General features: G+C 43.5%; 1 protein-coding gene across 1 annotated transcript in view; it reads left to right on the top strand.

Moving 5' to 3' along the window:
• The window catches only part of HAUS5 (HAUS augmin like complex subunit 5), a 1223310-nt gene that overhangs the window by 795603 nt on the left and 408993 nt on the right, over positions 1–18714 (top strand). The window contains exon 16 of the mRNA XM_044080749.1: positions 942–1022. Within this exon, the coding sequence (XP_043936684.1) occupies positions 942–1022 (81 nt within the window). The remainder of the gene's footprint in view (positions 1–941; positions 1023–18714) is intronic.

Here is an 18714-nt window from a genome sequence, read left to right on the forward strand (position 1 = left end):
ACTGCTTTATCCCTATTAAACAGCTAAAAATGGTTCTGGGAGTAATTTTTTTGAACACTGTTGCATTGCTATTAAAACTCTGACAGGGACTATATGGCTAGATTCTAAGCATGATCCTGTTGTATTCTTGTGGGTATTTTAACATTGATAGTATATTCTGTTTCTTAATATTATGCTGTATTTTATGTGCTAAATATTTCAAAATCTGTTGTTCTTTCAAGTCATTAACATTATGTTTTGGTAAATTATTACCAACTCATCACTTGTAAAGAATGTTTATGCATTTATACGGTCTTTCCAATAAGTATGTTTTTGTCATTAAGTTTCACTGTTCTTATTCCCAGATAAATGCATAATTTCTGTTTCATATATAGCATGTTACCATATTTAATACAGTAAGAATATTTTTCTGTAAGGGCACTGTTTGTAATTAAAAAGTGGTTTAGATTCAGTTTTAAAATGCTCTATTTTACGGTTGACTGGGTAGTAGTTATTAATTGCATTTTTTTGAGGTGATACCCCATGTCAATACATTTATTTTCAGTATACTTTATATGACTGCATACACCTTAGATGGACTAAAGGTCTGTTTATCTGTGACAGGAACACTTCTGTGTTGAAATATTATCTGGAAAAACCAAAGATAATGCAACTATGCAGAATGTATAAGGGAGCCTCATGCCAGTCTTTCTCAGTACATAGCCCATCCAAAATCCAAGTTAGATCCATGCAGGGAAGATGCCGTAGCTTTTTCAAGTTCTTGCTTTTAAAACAGACTAATATGTGAGTAAAGCTAGGTATCATGGTTTACTGTCAACAATAATCCAGAAGAAATGCTGTTACAGTAAGTATATTTATACAAATCTGTACTGTATCTGTGCTTGTGCATTGCAATTCATGGGTAATATTTTTGGGAAAAAAATGTTATTTTTGTTTAACAGATTAAGAAACAAGAAAGTATCCGAAAGGTGATAAAAGGAAATTCAATAAACAAATCTCAGCTGAAGAAGAGTCGTGCAGAGGTACGTGTTACTCAGAGTTCTGGCTTTATACATAAGTACTGGAGTAGTATTATCCTTAATTGTTTTTTTTAGATCCCTGCTTTGTAGTAGATAAGACCATGCTAGCTCATACAGTTGTACTAACTTTTCCTTAAAATTATGACATAATTCATCTATGCGCATTTCAAAGCATATTCAGATATCCAGGGTAAGACCGAGGTTTTAATCATCGACCTAATTATTCAAGAATTATCAATCTTAATATAATCAAAAAATACTTGTAAAAGAAAAGCATTATTTTATTTTTATGAGCTTTTTATCTGTAGAGTGTTTCTCAGCCTGTATATGAAGTTTAATTAAATAGTTCTACAGTGTCCCCAAGATCACCAACTTACCAGCATGAGCAGAAAACAAAACCTCATCAACTGCACATGTAATAGTTTAGATTCAAATTTAATAGTAGAGAGTGTTTTCATAGTGATGAGAAAGAATAGTGGACCCCAGCAGGGATCCCTGAGGTACAGCCCTGTGTCCATTAAATATCCAGAAACACAGGAACTGATTTTAGTAAAACATTCTCTTGCAGAGAGGTAGGATGAACAGCACTCTAATACAGCTTTTCCCATTCCTCAGTGGACTAAATCACAGATAATGTCTGAGTAATTGTATCAAAAGCCTTTGCTCAACAGACAGGCTATAATTAACTTCTTATAGGTCATAAGCCTGCAAAAGCCAATTAAACCTCACCTGTTTTGTAGTAGATGTGGAATGATTTTTTTTTTCCTAAGCCCATGATGGAAATCCATAAAGGTTGCTATGGCTCCATCAATTTGAACAGAAATTAATTTCTGGAAAAAAAATAGAAATGTGATAGATTTGAGATTTTGCTAATGACATTCTGACCTATTAATAGGGATGTGCCTACAGTGAACTCTTCATTTGGGGAGGGTTCTTGTGGCAGTATCCAAAACATTTTGGCATCTGCTCACTGGTATCGGTCATTATATGGCCAGTTTTTCATATGTGTCCGATATCTTTTGCACAAGGCCTACAACCATTTTGCATTGTAGCTGCACCAGTGTTTTCAATTTGACAAGTATACTAAAATCTTGATGTACTTTTTTTATTGAGTTAAATAGTTTTGTACTCTAGTTTGTGTGTGTTTTAGTGTTGGCAGTTTCTGTACTAAAGTTAAGAATGCCTGTGGTCAGCAATTTTCCCTAAAGAGCTGCTCTGATGATGTATAGGGATAAAGCCCAGCTGACCTGGATTCGATTAGTTACTTTGGTGACTGAGCTGCAGTAAGGAATGGGCATGCCCATCCAAGGCGGAAGGGTATACATTGATGACACTTCTTTATGGGAGGCATGGACCAAAGAGGGGAGTTGCCCTCGGACATAGGAGGGTGGGCCAGGGATTGTGAAGGGCAAATAAAAAAAAAGAAAAAGAAAAAAAAAACATGATGGAAATGGAGGTGGCCAAACCTCCAGGACATCATTAGGATCCACGACCAGCATCAGCGATACTGAAGTCAGTCGGAAGGGTAGGAGTCACTGGGGGACTAGGTTGGTTAAAATGACAAGGGGGACAAACAATTTCCTAAAGACATTCACTTTGAATATGTATTATTTTGGGAGTTCATGTGATACCAATCATTTTGAATGCTGTAAGACATTTTATGGCTACTGAAGTAAGAATGCTTAATGCCTTTGAAGTATTTTCATTGCAGAAAAAAAGACAAGTCTGAATTTTTGGATAAATGTGAAGAATATAAAAGGAAATCTAAAGCAAGGTCTTCTGCAATGCAGTTTATCTTTTGGCAGGCAAGGTGATGCGGTGCCACAGCAGCAGAATGAATCCAGTCAGAAAAAGGAGCCATAATGCTTGTTAGATACAGTGGAGAGGGGAAAAAGCAAGGTCCTTTGCCCAACACATGTCTTGTTCTTTAAAAAGATACCATTACTTCCAGGAGTAGTTTCTTTTGATGGACATGAAAACCTTCAAAGGAAAACAAATACCAGGAAGGGAATCTAGTGAAAGTAGTCTTCTTGACTGAATGCTGATATCACTTAGACTTGGAAAATCTGCATTTATGTTTGTGAATAGTGGTAGAAAATAGAGCTTCCTTTTCCATGCAAGTGTTGTGATACCCTTTTGTATATGCGTCACAGTATTGTGAGACCATTGCAGTAGACTGTCATTTTCCCCTGATATTATGATCTTAAAGTTTAGGAAGTTGGTCCTCAGCAACAACTGATTACGGAAAGACTTTTTGTCTCAGTTTGACTCAAGGGTACTTCATTGAAACTTGCAGTATTTTGACTTTTATATTTCTGTATTGCCTGACGCCAAAAGATGTTGGACAAGTTGGACAGGAAAAAAGTCAGTGTGTATACCAAGACTATACATTCTCCGTTCTGAAGGAGGTATGGGCCTCCTCGAAATTTATTACTTGTATAAATCTCCAATTGTAGGACTACATACATATCTGCTGACCTCACAATGCCCAAAAGTAGTGAAAGTTGTGAGACATGAGGAGAATACGTCTAAGATGACTTCCCTGTTTAGTTTAGCAGAAGCAGATCAGTGTCAAGCAGGAATGGAAATCAAACCAGAAGTAGATAAAAATTAGGCAGCAACTGAATGTACCAAAAAACAAAAGAAAGAATATAAGGTGAAGGATCATATGAGAAGGCAAGAAGGTGGAAAATGCATAAATATATTTGCAAGTATATAAAACTCTTGGAACAACCTCATGTTGTTCAGGATCGCATGCAGGAATGGTTAAGGAGAGGTGAATTTCTACCAAAAGACAAAAGGCTAATATCGGGAGCCCAAGATGGTGGACTTGCATACACCATGGTTTAGAAAGTCCATTGCACTTGTGGGAGAATCAGACAGATGTTAGTTTTGTAAAATGGATTTGGAAACTGCCGCACATTTGTTGCTGGTTGTGATGTACTAATGGCAGAAGCACTGTATACTGAAAGGCATAATAATGTGGCAAGACTGTTGCAGTGGGGATTGTGGAAACATTATAATATTGAAGTAGCTAAAAAAACACTGGACACATGAGCCACAAATCATTATAGAAAATGTTAAAGTTTATATCGTATGGGATCACCTATTACCAACATTTCAAAAAATAGATGTGAGAAAACCAGATATAGTAGTTCATGAAAAGAAGACAAACATAGCATTAATCATTGAAATTGCTACACCCAGTCACTTCAGTGTCCTACATACAGAGAGAGACAAAGTCATAAAATACTAGAATTTACGGGCAGAAAAGAATTTACAGTTGTGCATAGCTATGTTACTGATATATGTAAATCATTACCGGGCACATTGTGAGTGCTGTGAGGAGCACTTCTGGCTATGTCAAAAACTGAAGCAATAGTAATTTCATGAACTTTAATCACACTTTGACTTAGGAATGGGGTCCATTCCTGTCATGGTATTACAAACCCAAAAGACTTGGAGAGAAATTAAAAAAGGAGGAATGTCTTGTGAGTAGCAATGATTATAAACTCTAGTTACTGTAAGATGTTCACTGCTGCAGTAGCCTAAGCTATATGGGTTTTATCGTGCCAAGAATAACAGTTGCACAACTTTCAAAGCTTCAAGGCACCTCCCAAGTGCCCAAACTGTCAGGCAGCTCGAGCTGAGCTGACCAGAAAGTAGGGTTAGGTGCCAAGCCCTTTAGAGCTTAACTGCCACAGAGGAGTATGCTCCTGTAAGACTTTTGAGGATCAGTGGTCAGCTTGGTGCCATTCCTTTTCTGGGCAAATAAGTTCCTTTTGATGAAAAACTTTACATTTTCTAAATATTGTTTGTGTTTTATCACTTTCCTCTTTAGTAAAGTTATTTTAAAGCTAGATGTTTTGTGTTTTTACTAATTGACATAAAACTGTATTATGATTTTAAATAGGAGCACTCTTTTATTCCCTGTCAGTTTAAAAGTTGTGTAAAATAACTGAAAACCATTTTTATGTGGAGAAATTGTTTATTTTACTTTTTAGGACTGGCAAAATGTTGTAAAGTGCTTTTTACTGTATTTTTCTGTGAAAAATTTGACTTTTTACGACTTTTAGGTTTATCAGCATTTGCTGCTGCTCTTCCCCAGGAAAGAGGCACCATAGCTGTCTTGACCATGGAACAAGCTTCTGCTTCCATAGTTTATGGTTCTTTCATCCACAAGAATAAAAAGTTAAGCAAACAGCCTTTGCCTCCACAGCAGGCTAGCAATGTAACTCAGCTCCAGGTGGGTGAGACTCTATGGCCATTTGTTGTACTTTAGACTATTTATCTTTCACTCCAGATGCCTCTGGTGTAGCACCTACAGCCACTGTGGACTGGGAGTGAGCCATTTCTTCTGTGGCTGTTGGGGTCCCCTAACTGGGAAAGGGAGAGCCACTCTTGTTAGTCCTTGGAGAGGGAACAAGGAAGGATTCCCTAATGTGTCAGAGTGTTGTGTCCATCACTAGGGAAGCTACTACTGCTGCTGCCATTAGTAAGACAGTTGGCTCCATATTTCCTGTCAAAAAAGAAAGAAAAAAATAGATATCTGTCTACTCCTCCTCAAATGTATTTAGGAGTAGTTTACTTGGTGTGGCTCAGGGTTTAATTCAGGCTGTTGTTCCTTCTTTTAGTTTCTGGTAAAAGAAAGAGGGATAACTCTTTCCTGAAGAGATTCAGGTTTTTGATTTTGAACAAGAAGCTGAATGGACCGTTACTGGGTTTTCTGCTCAGGTTTCTGATACATACCCTGAGAAGAGCTCAGTTTCTTATTCTACCAGTGGGGGAAGGGGTCTCTTTTTCTAAGACTGTTGCTAGAATGTGCCAGTGCTGTCAATGGTTGAACACTTAGGTTTCTCAGTCCCTCAAAAAATACTATGAGTTGTTACAGAAAGAATTCCCAGACTGTACACCTGTTCCTCCTCTTCTGTTTGTTTTAGAGGATCTGTGTGTTAATTGCCTGCAATAGGTTCGTAGGTAGGTACTAGGCTATCTGCTCGAGGGCATCTATAAGCCTAGCCAGAGTGTGTCGGCTTTCGCCGCCCCATTGATTAATTAACTGATCCTCTGTCAAGCAGAGCCAAAGAAGTGATCCGAGGGGTGTATTTTCTGTTACCAATCCAGTTGTCAAGGTTTCTCTTGAAGAGTGTTAGTGAGGGGCTCTACCTGATGTAATTTCGAATTTTGTTCCAAAGCATGGGGAGTCTCTGTGACAGGAATCTATCCCTCCAGCATGTTCTATTTATCGTTGTGGCGAGGTTTAGCTCACTAGAGCGCATGGCTCACAGTGACTTGGATTTCTTTAGGTGGAGCATGTCCATCAATTCTGAGTTGGACATGACTTTGTAAGTCAGGCAGAGATCACCTCTGAGTAAGCGATATGCCACTGAGTACAGCCGGAGTTTTTTCAGTCGGGCTGCATAGGACATATGTTTGAGGCCAGTAATCCTCTTGGTGAGGTACTTTTGTGGTCTTTCTAGCTGTTGGAAGCGTCTTGTGAGGTACATCCTAAATGGGGCATTGTACTTTATGATGGGTCTAATGAGTGACGAGTAGAGGGGCACTATAACCTCTGTATTTCTAGATGCGAACCTTTTAGTAATTAGATGGGCCACATAGAAGGATTTCCTAACTACTTTGGCAATATGATTGGCAAAGGAGAGATTACTATCTACCTGGGTCCCCAGATCTCTTATTACCTCTTCTGTATTAAGGGGGCTGCCACCTATACGGTAATTCGTGGGTGTTTTGTTTTTCCCAAATGGGATGACTATGCATTTTTTGGCATTTAGCTTGAGGCCATGACTTTGACACCAGGTGTCTGTCTCAGTAAGGCCCTTTTGGAGGATGTCCGTGTCAGCCGGAGAGTCAATTATGGCTCCCAGTTTGCAGTCATTGGCTAACTTGGTTAGCCATAGTCCTCCTGTGTTTGCCTGTACTTCTGAGAAGTATATGTCGAACAGTAGGGGTCCCAGGATCGAGCCTTGCGGGACACCACTTGTGACTGGTTTAGAGTCGGACCTGGAGCCCGCTATTCTTACCATGTGAGTTCTGTCTGTAAGCCAGTTGGCAACCCATCTCGTGACGTAGGCGGTTTATGTTCAGGCTGGTGAGTTTTTCTGTAATACCCAAGTGGGAAATGGTGTTGAAAGCCTTGGCAAGGTCAAGATAGGCTGTGTGAACCACCTTTCCCTCGTCTATGACCTTGGTGACTGTCTCAAAGAAGTCAACCAGGTTTAATAGGCATGATCTGCCCTTAACAAAGCCAAACTGGGTTGGGTCAAGTGTTTGGAGGTTCCCAAAGTCTTTGTTAATGAGTTCCATGATGATGCGCTCCACAGCCTTGCAGACCAGGCTAGTCAGGCTTATGGGACGATAGTTACCAGGGTCAGTTGTGGCCCCTCCTTTGTGGAGAGGAATAACCGTTGCTGTGTGCCATTCTATGGGCACGTAGCCTGTGGAGAGGCTGAGGTTGAACAACGTGTTTAGGTGGGGGGGTTAGTTCGTTCTGTAGTTCGTGCAAGACGCAGCCTGGGACACCATCTAGTCCCATTGACACTGTGTTTTTGGCTTTTGAAAGGGCTGTTTTCACCTGTGTGTCTGTGATTTTTGGGACACTACACTTTTCCGGTATTGTTGTGGGCCCTTTTGGAGGTGAGAGGGGGTGAAGTTTGCACTGCATCTATCTGTCTGGATGTTGGCAATATCAGTAGGTTCAGTATATTTTGTGCTATTTTGCACTAGTTCAGTGCATATCTGCGAGTTGCCACTTAGATTCTTAACATAGCTAAAGAAGGCTTTTGGCTATTTTTCTTTCGAAGTTAGCCTTGGATGATTTCACGAGGGACCTTAGTTTCTTACTGATACTGATCAGGGATGTCTTTCCTTCTTGGGATTTGCTTTTTTTCTGAACTAGTTTCCTCCTTCTATTGTATAGCCTGTTTATTGCAGGGGTCCACCAAACTGGTTTCCTTCTCTTAGAGGAGTGAGTCTTGGTTTTGCTAGGGATGGCACGATCCATGCATCCTTGTAGGTGCTCATAGAGTGCATTTGTAAAGATTTCTCCATCTTGGGCAGCGTTATCTTTTAACGTGGGGGCTGTGAAACTTACCACCTCTGTCTTAAGTAAGGTGAAGTTTGCTTTAGAAAAGTTTTTTACTGTGGTTTCCTTAGCTGGGGGTAGTGGTGGGGTGTGGACATCCAGAGTGATTAGTTTATGGTCTGATCTAACGAGTGACTGGTTGACCTCCAGTGTGGAGCACCTGTCATCCATGTTGGTGATGACCAGGTCCAATATGTTTTCACCTCTGGTAGCGGAATTTACCAGCTGATCCAGGGCATTTGCGTTTATGAATTCCAGGAAGCGCTGGGCCTGGGAATTTGTACTCTAGTAGTTTTCCCAGTGAATGGTAGGGTAATTGAAATCGCCCAATATCAGGGTGTTCGGTAGGACCTTCATGTTTTCCAGTGTCTCCAGAAAGCTGGAGTGGTGGTCCTGGGTCATGGAGGGTGATCTGTAGCAGGCCACAATTTGCATTGCAGATTTGCCCGATGTTAGTTGCACATGGATGATCTCAGAGGTATCATGCTGCACCACTAACCTGGAGGTGTAGGTATCCTTGATGAATATGGATACACCCCCTCCTTTTGTGTTTTGGTTCATGTTCTGTGGCTGAAACATGTGGTATGAGTTGTAGCCTGGTAGTGCTGTGGTGCTCTCTGGAGCCTTGAACCAGATTTCAGTTACTGCACAGATGTCGACGTTCTCCATACTGAGGAGTGCTTCGAGCGTGTGCATTTTGAGATTTAAACTATTGGCGTTGAGTTGCATAACCCTCAGTTTTTTGTTAATTGTGCTCTTTACGGAGGTGGGTTTGACTTTTGAGCCTTGCCTACAAAAGGCACTATGGGGATAGCAAGAGCCTTGGCCAGTATTCGAAAGCTTAGGGGGTGACAGGTGCAAGCCGTCTCTTGCGAAGCAACACGGCTTGTCGAGCATGTCGTCCCAGGCTGACAGACACTGGATCCCCTTTGAATGACAACAGAAGCTTAGCCAATTGTTTTTTTCTTTATACTGAGGTATCATTCTTGGTTGAGTGCAGGATGCTACTCAGGGTCAGGGTCATACCAGCCTGGGCTGCATGATTAGAGAGCTCTTCCATGTCTCTTTTCATGTAGTCCAGGGAGGTACGTCTCAGGTCATTCACACCAACATGAACAATGACAGAGTCATATCTGTACTTGTTCTGGAGTGACCTGAGTGCTTGTGTTATGTGGCGGATTCTGGCTCCCGACAGGCAGCTAACAGTAACCTTCTGCTTGTCCAGCCTAGTGAGTGGGGACGTCAGTGTGCCTGACTATAGAGTCACCTGTTACTAGTGTGTTAGGTATGTTATTTCGCCTTAAGGGCTGTGATTGTTTGGCACACTGATTTTGTGTTTTGTGTTGTCTGGTTTGTGATGGGAAGTGCATGTTGTTTGGGTGTCTGCTTTGGAGGTCTCTGATGCTTTGGCAGGTTTTTATTTAGAGCTTCCAAGTATGATTTTGTGTATTTATGTGTATTTTTTGCCAGTGCTGTTTTAGTAGGTCTGTGTGTGGCTGGAGATGTGGTGCAGGTGTTAACCTTCTCCTTTTGACTGTCTGTTCCAGTCTTGTGTGGGGACAGCTTAGCTTCCAGTTTGTATAATTGCATCTCTCGCATATGTTAGTGTTTTGTGGTAGGAGGAGAGGGTTGTCTGTGTACATGAGGCAGTTGTAACATTGCCTCATGATACTCAGATTCACCAGCTGGACTGGAGAGTGCATCTGAAGTTGCCCTTTGGTTATGCCGGAATAGTAGGGAGATCTTCTTAGTTGCTTGGTTGGTGAGGGGTGAAGTAAAGAGCCTTGCCCTGCTGGGCAATCAGTGTCAGGGTATATTACTGCTTGCTATTAGGTCTGAGCAAGTGCTGGGCTCTAAGATGCTTTTTGAGTGCTTTGGTTGAGAGTTAGACTAGTTTCAAGGGAAAAACTGAAGAGGAGACTTAGTGGAGCCAGGAATAATTTAACCATAGCTAACCGGCACTGCCCAGTGCGCAAAACTGTGCAAACGTGGTTTTTATAGTAGGGAATGAGAGAGATAGAAATTAGCCCAAAATGGCCAATAAACTACTAACTTCTAGCCTGGAACCACTCCTCCAGGGACAGATAGGTTGCTCAAAGCTCTTCTCTCTCACAGGTGAACAGAGAAACTTCCTTCTATCCAAGTAAGGTGTGGACAACTCAGAAACTAGTATCACAGCCCTCTATTCAGCACTAGCCTGAAAAGTGGACTATACTAGCTTAGAAAGGTGGGAAACAAGGATTTTTTTTTGGTTTTTTTTTTGAAAAGATAAGACAAAAACAGTAAAAAATACACTTAAAACAGCTTTAAACGACTACAAATTATCAGAAAAGGCTATTGCACTTTAGTGTGTAGCCTACAACAGTTAAATAAATTATTTAAACAAAAAACTTTTTAAAAGTGCAGGCAGTCAAATAAGTACAATATGTGAAAAAAAACAAGCTTTTAAATCACAATAAACGCTGGAAAATTTGTGTTTAGGCGGAAAACAGTTAAGCAAGAAAGTACAGAAAACTGATAAGTAATCACTCCAAAGTCTCTCTTTTAAGCTGGAAGGCTTGTATCAGTTTAAGGTTTTCTAGTGCTACCCAGTAGCTTAGTTACAGGAAGGATGGGAAACAAGCCCAGATGTGGTCTTTTAAACCAGAAAGTTGAAAGAGATGGACAAACTGTCCAAATGGTCAATTAACTGCGATTTCTGGGCCAAGAGCCTCTCCTCTCGTGGTAGACAGGCTACCTAGTGCTTACCACTCCCACTGATGAGCTAGAAGGCTTTCTTCCAACACAAAAAGGCTTGCAGGGCTCAGAAGCTTACCAACAGTCCTGGATACAGCAACTCTGTATCTGGACTAGGCTAGTTACAGGAAAGGTGGGAAACAAGCGCAAATGCAGCTTTTAAACCAGAATGTTTAAAGAGATGGAAAAAAACTGCCCAAACGGCCAATAGCTGCAATATCTGGACCAGGAACCACTCCTCTTGTGGTAGATAGGCCACCTAATGCTTACCACTCCCACTGATAAGCTAGAAGGTGTCCCTCCAACACAGAAAGGATTGGGGGGGGGGCTCAAAAGCTTACAAAGAGTCCTGGATGCAGCAAATCTGTACCTGGACTTAGACTAGTTACAGGAAAGGCAGGAAACAAGCACAAACACAGACTTTTAAATCAGAAGGCTGAAAGAGATGGAAAAGGTTCCCAAATGGCCAATAAAGTATAATTTCTGGGCCAGAAACCAGATAGGTTACCTAGTGCTTACCACTCCCAGTGATAAGTTAGAAGGCTTCTCTCCAACACAGTTGAGCTTGGGGGGGCTCAGAAGCTTACCAACAGTCCTGGATATAGCAAATCTGTACATGGGCTACACTAGTTATAGGAAAGGCAGGGACCAAATGCAAAACGGGCTTTTAACCAGAAAGTAGAAAGAGATGGAAAAACTGCCCAAACGGCCAATGAACTACAATTTCAGGGCCAAAACCCACTCTTCCCATGGTAGATAGGCTACCTAGTGCTTACCACTCCCAATACAGAAAGGCTTGGGGGGCTCAGAAGCTTACCAACAATCCTGGATACAGCAAAGTCTGTATCTGAACTTGACTAGTTACAGGAAAGGCAGGAAACAAGCTTAGAATTTTTTTTTATTATTACAGAAAAGCAGCTAAAACAGCGGTAAATACAATTCAAACTGTAGTGCAGGCCAGCACACCCGAGTGTGTAGCAACACTACGGCAAATACAGTTCAATTAAATGCAATTAAATTAACAAATGACTAAAAAAACAAGTGCAGAAAGCAGTAAATTAGAAGGCTACTAACAAGCAGTAATAAGTGCAGAGTAAGAGCAACTGAACAGATAACAGCATGCAGAAGAGCAACTAAGACAGTTACAGTAAGAGCAGCTGAATAATATATATACAGTAGGAGTGCCTGAAGTCAGAATATTATCTCACTGTACTCAGTTGAGTGAGCAAATGAGATGGGCCCAGAAGGAGTATCCAAGTACAAATCTACAAGAGGGGTGGGCAGTTTCAAAGCCACCAACATTAACACCAAAACAAGAACAGGAAGGGTGGGTGAGGAACTAACTGTAGAGAGATAGCCACAACTTCAATTGAGTTAATATTCAGTGAAAAACCCAAATAAATAAATAAATACAGTACTATATGCAAAAGAGCAGATAAAGGTGTACTTAAATTCACTTATACGTCCATCTGATTTCAGGTAGATGTTAGTCAGCCAAAGCTCTGATATTAAGCAGAGATAACCCAAAATGTACCAGTTATATAAGGCAAGACAGAATGTCAGTTTTGAGCTGAAACTACCCCCCACTGCTATCAATGGCTACACAGAAATTCTAAAAAGTACTCTGTAGAGAGACCGCCACAACTTCAGTTGAGTTAATATTCAGTGAAAAACACAAATAAATTAAATACAGTACTATATGCAAAAGAGCAGGTAAAAGTATTTTCTTGATAGTCAGCCAGCTGCCTCTGTGAAGCTCCTCGGTCTTAAGTTTTATGCGCTATTCCCAAACCTGACCCATGAGGTATAGCTTTAGTTGATCCCACTGCTGTTAAATATTTAGTTAATTCCAATCCTGCTTTTTCTGTTAAGGATGGGAAAATCATTTATAAGGATGGGAAAATATGTATACTGCAACTTTGATTTTCAGAAATTTGAATTGTCTTGCTCGTGTTAGTTTGTTCTGACTAGTTGTGAAAGAGTAAGAAGTATTTTATCTGCAGTTTCTTCTTTTGAGCAAAAATCTTCCGTAAACTTGGTTTCTTCTACTGCACATGTCACTATGCATTGTTTATAGCATATGTGTATGACTCTGTTGATACTTCTTCAGGGCTGTGGCCACTGCTACTGTGTTGAGGAGGTTTGCATGACTGCATCCTCAGGACCTCCCAAATTATGTTAAAAATGAAATTTTAAATTCCCCTTTGGACAGAGCTTTAGATTATCCCTCTGTGTTGCAGAGCTGTTTGAAAAGTGTGAGAAATTTTAAACTGATCAGGGAATCTCTGTGATTTTTAGCCCACCTTTTCCATATTTTCTGAAGGATTCTGTAACTCCTCATTCAATTTTGACAAAAAACAGAATAAAGTCTCACCAAAATGCAGCTAAACAAACATTTAAGAAGTGGCAAGAGGGTTCCAAAAATGAGCCTCAAGTCTGCTAAAACCAAGGACAGTTCAGCAAGTCTGAATGACTGAGACCTTTTGACACTCTCCCACCTTGGCTCCTTTTTTTTGAATCTCCATTTTTCTTTTTGTCAACAGTTTCAGATAAATGTGTTCTGAAGATCAATCATCAAGGTTACAGATGACAGTGGGAGGAAATGCCTCCTTTCCATGGGGGCATTCCTCATCCTCCGAATCAGATACTTTTGTTTTCACTGGTTCATCATATACTGTCCCAAGGAGTTATAGATTCAGTTCCTCCTTCCCAGGTTGAAGGGTTTTTATTCAAGGATGTTCTTAGTGCCAAAGAAAGAAAGGAAAAGGCTTGGAGACTAATTGTGGACCTTTCTTTCCTAAACTTGTTTGTGATGGTACCCAAATTTAAAGTTATGTCACTTCACAACCTGTACTTCTCACTCTTTCAAGTTTACTGTTAACACTAGACTTATGAAAAGTTTATCATCACATCCCTATTCATCATGACTTCAGTTGTTTCTTAAGGTTGTGTGTGTCTGGATCAATTTATCAGTTCTCTGCCGTACTCTTTTAACCATCCACTACACCAAGAGTGTTCACAACGTGTCTAGCCCCAGTTTTAGCTAATTGCAGTCTCCAGGGTGTCCATGATCTGAAGTAGTTTACTTCATTTTGTCTTCAACCTGTGGGAATACGGATCCGTATTAGATCCGAGCCGGCGAATATTACTAGCATCAGCTCCGAGCTCCAGACTCCTCCCTTTACCCGTAATACACCTCCACTGCCTTCCATCCCCATATCTCATTTGCCAGGATTTGCTATACATTGTGTCTTTAGAGCTCCAGCTAGCAGTGGGTTATTTCTGTACTGTAAGTTTAAAACTTTTGTTTTCTTTCACCGATTTAGGTTAGTTTAGGTACCCCTTTTCCCCTCCCATCACTTTGGTGTTGAGTGTTGGTCTGTTTAGGTAGATAGAGTAGTTTGTTCTGTGGTGCCCCTCCCCCCCTTTAGTGTTGTCTATAGACTAGCGTGGTGAGGGGTGTGTGTGTGTGTGTGTGTGTGTGTGTGTGTGTGTGTGTGTGTGTGTGTGTGTGTGTGTGTGTGTGTGTGTGTTAGAGTTAAGAAAGTTTTTGCCTGTCTTTTTTAAGGCTTTCTTTCTTTCTCAATGGATGGCTGAAAAGATTGTCTTCAAGCGCTGCACAGAGTGTGGCCATAAGCTCTCCCCAGCAGATGGCCACACTCTGTGTGTGTTGTGCCTAGGTGTGGCCCACCTTAGTGTGGATTGCTCCATTTGTGCAGGGTTCAACCCCCAAGCTTTAAAAGATAGGAAGTTCAGGTTGGCCCTCAAAAGTCTTCTTCCTTCTGCTGATTCTCCTTCTTCGTCTTCTGCTTCAGTCACAGTGGCTGCTTTGACTGCCTCTCCCTCTTCTCTTCCTCTGGCCTCTCCTCCCTCCCAGGCTGTGACACAACCCCCTGCATCTAAGCCTGTGGTAGTGGAGCAGAAGAGAGGTAGAGAACGGGAGAGAGAGTTGATGATGAGGGAAAAGAGGAAGAGGACCCCAGACCTCGCTTCTCCGAGCAAGTCAGCACGGATCCGTAACTCCCCTCGGCTCCGGTCTCCAAGGTTCTCCCTGGAGCGGGAGGAGGCACGTTCAGTCTCCCTGGCCTCAGTTCCCTGACCCGCCAGGTCGGAGTCGGTGGCCTCATCACGGTTAACCTGCTCCTTATCGGATATGGGTCTGGATAAGATGATGAGGTGCTTTATCTGTACACAGATCCAGATGGGAGTCTTACCAGCCCCCCCCCCTCCTTCTGGAGAGGGGGGGGTTGCTTCCTTTTTTTCAACCCATTTCTTCTTCCTTGATCTGACCTTCGGCTTTGGAGTTCTCTGATCAAAGGTTGGCCTTGGTCAGGGGGTCGGCGCCGACGGTACTTGTTTCCACGATTCCGACAGCTGCCTGGAGTGTCTCAGATCCGACCAGTTTGGATCTGAGCCACTCTCGGAGCCGGAACTTGGGTGTCTGATCCAAGGGAGTGGAACCTTTTTCCATCAGCTTCAACAGTGTCGAGCCAGGTCCCCTCCCTTGGACCTCCGTCCACTTTGGTATCAGCTCTGATTCTCACATCAGACCCGGGGAGACTGGCCTCCTTGGCTTCCCAGGAGGTCCGCTGTCCTTCGACGTTAGATGTGGTAGAAAGGGTCCTCTCCATCGGATCAAGACCCCTGACCACCCCCTCGGACTCTGCCCAGACCCCATCAGCTCTGTCTACAGTCCCCATTGTCTTACCACAGGGACAGCCCATGCTCGAAGAGTCCCAGATGGTTCCCCCTGAGGAACAGATGGCTTGCAAGCACTCCCCTGAGAGCCCCACTGGAGATGTGCCTCACAAGCATACGTGCAAAAGGAGGCACTTGGACTCCCCAGAGTCCCTAACTGAGGACACAGATTTAGATGATGGAGAGGGCTCCCCAAGATCACCTCCCGAGGATGTCTCCTTTGGAGACATCATGGACATCATGCGCCAGCAGGGAGGTTGGTCTGCCCCCAAGCCCTCTTCTGATAAGTCTGTGTTCCTGGAGACTGTCGTCATGGGCCTGTCTACTTCCTGGGTGTCCCCTCCCATGGATCCTTTAGTGGATTTGATTACCTCACGGGCGTGGAAGGAACCAGACACCATGCAGCCTATCCCCAAGCGGCCCGATAAAATTTTAAGCCCCCCCCCCCACTGACGGGCCATCCTGCAATAAGGGCTCCCCTGTGGACGCCATGGTGGTAGAAGCAGCCACTAAGAGGGAACTATCTCAGGAGAGTTCCTCGGTCCACCCTCCTGACCGGGAGTTATGGATGATGGACCGCCTAAGGAAGCGGATGTATGCTTCAGCTACCTTTTCCATCAGGGCGCGGAATTACTTGGCCCATGTCACTAGACTCCAACACGACCTAGTAAAGGAGCTGGAGGAGTCTCCACCCAAGTCCCTGTCACAGGAGGACAACACTTCATTCTCAGCAAAAATGGCCACTCTAAAAGCGGTATCAAATATGTCCATGCGACTCCTCTCCCATGCTACGGAAGGAGCGGCTAGAATGGCTGGGTCTGGCGTATCAGGTTGTGTCAATTTACTGAACCCTTTAAGGCGTCTTTTGCCAATTTCCCTTATGACTGCTCAACACTTTTCGGTCAGACCGTCAAGGAGACACTAGTCCAGAGTGAGAAGGACAGTAAGACACTGTCTGCCATCAGAATCCACTTCTCTAACCCTCAAAGGTTTTTTCCTGGAACCAGAGAAGGCAAAAGAAGATGTGGTTCCAGAAGTCTCAGTATTCCTGGGACACTCAGGGCTGCTGTTCCCCTAGAGGCAGAGGGGGTGCGCAAAACTTCAGGTCTTGAGAACCGTTCTCGGACAGACCTGGGCAGCAACCCTGAGGGTTGCCCGGCTGCTCTACTTTGGAGGCATTCGGGGGATGATTGTCCTTGCACCCAGCGGCATGGGAGTCCATAACAATGGACTGCTGGGTGCTTCAAATCATATCCAGAGGATATTGTATCTCCTTTGTGGGTTACCCCATATCTCCAAGACACCTCCCGGACGTTCCACTCACGCAAAGGGAGGCAGCAGCACAGTAAATTTCCAAGCTGCTGGTAAAACGAGCCATTGAAACCGTCCCCCCAGATCAGTCCGGATCAGGCTTCTACTCCAGGTTCTTTTTTGGTGCCAAAGAAAATCGGGGACTTAATGCCCATTCTGGACCTCTCTACCCTGATCCTGTCAGTTGCCAAAGAGAAGTTCCAGATGGTCACACTACAGTACATCATGCTGTACCTGCAAGACAGCGACTGGATGGGCTCGTTAGACCTCCAGAATGCTTACTATCGCAAAAAAATGCACAGAAGCTGCAGGAGGTTCCTCCGCTTCAGGCTTGGGGCCAATCATTATCAATTTCGAGCCCTACCCTTTGGTCTCATCACAGCCCCCATGGTGTTTACCAAAGTGATGGCAGTTGTAGCGGTTCACCTGAGACTTCACGGCATTCAGGTCTCTCCGTACCTGGACGATTGCCTCCTCACTGCTCCCACCAGGCGTCTACTTTCCCAAACCAGGGATTACTTTCTGACACTTGCCCTGAGTTTGGGTATCACAATCAGCACATCCAAATCTCTCCTAGATCCTGTACAGGTAATAGACTACATTGGTAATAGACTTTGGTGCAAAGTATCCCTGACTTCGGAGAGAGTTCAAAACCTCAGGTTGCATGTCTCCCTGATCTACCGTTCTCACCTCCCAATGGCAGAATCAGTGATGAGGGCCCTAGACTCAATGGTGGCGACCATGAATCTTCTTCCGTGTGCTCGGCTACACATGCGGATTCTTCAGTGGACTCTAGCGGTTCAGTGGTCCCTGTTGGAACTGCCATTAACTTATCCTATCCACCTAATTCGAGTGTGTCGGTCATCCTTCATATGGTGGATGAGCTCTCTGGACATTTTGGAGGGACGACCATTTGTTCCAACCCCAGCCCAAACCACAGTGACCATGGATGCCTCCCAACTCGGGTGAGGGGGGCATTGTTCGGGCAGGACAGTCCAAGGCCTGTGGCCCCCCATAGAGACCAGCTTGCATGTCAGTGTCCTAAAAATGAGGGTGGTCCTTCTAGCATTGCAGGTCCTTCATGCCTTTCTTCCTCTGGGGAAGATTGCCATTCAGTCAGACAACATGCCAGTAGTCTGGTATATCCACAAACAGGAAGGGACCAGATCTTACCCCCTTTGTCGTGAGGCCATGAGAGTGTGGGAATGGGCGATCTCCACCGGTCGCTTTCTCATCACAATGCACATTCCGGGACAGTCCAACATTCTAGTGGACAGACTAAGTTGGACCATTCTAATGCCTTATGAGTGGTCTCTAAATTTGTCAGTAGCGGAACAGATCTTCAGCGAGTGGGGTCAGCCTTGCTGCGATATCTTCGCATCTTCTTCCAACGCGAAGTGCAGCAGGTTTTTCGCTCTGAACCCCCTGCCGGGGGAGTCCCCCAGAGACTATCTAGCTCATGCTTGGCCTCCTGGTCTTCTGTATGCTTACCCGCCAGTACCTCTCATTCCCAGGTTTCTGCAGAAAGCTTGTCGACTGGGGAGCAAGGTGATCCTCATTGCCCCATTCTGGCCTCGCCAGGTATGGTTTCCCTTCCTTTAGTCTCACCTTCTGGCTCCACCTTGGATTCTAGATCCCATTCAGGATTTGATCTCACACCCTTCAGGGGTGCATCATCCAAGTTTGGACAGCCTGATGCTCACGGCTTGGGTGCTTCAGTTCCCATATTTGCTAGGACTTCTGGACTGCCCTCCTCAGTTAGATCAAGTTTGGTAGCTGCTCGTAAGTCTTCAACCAGAAAGTTTTATCACAGCAAGTGGAAATGTTTTTCGTTCTGGGTCTCTCAGA

This window comes from Protopterus annectens, chromosome 8.part0 (genome assembly GCF_019279795.1).
Source record: "Protopterus annectens isolate FY-2018-M chromosome 8.part0, PAN1.0, whole genome shotgun sequence".
In the NCBI taxonomy this organism is placed as follows: Eukaryota; Metazoa; Chordata; order Ceratodontiformes; family Protopteridae; genus Protopterus; species Protopterus annectens.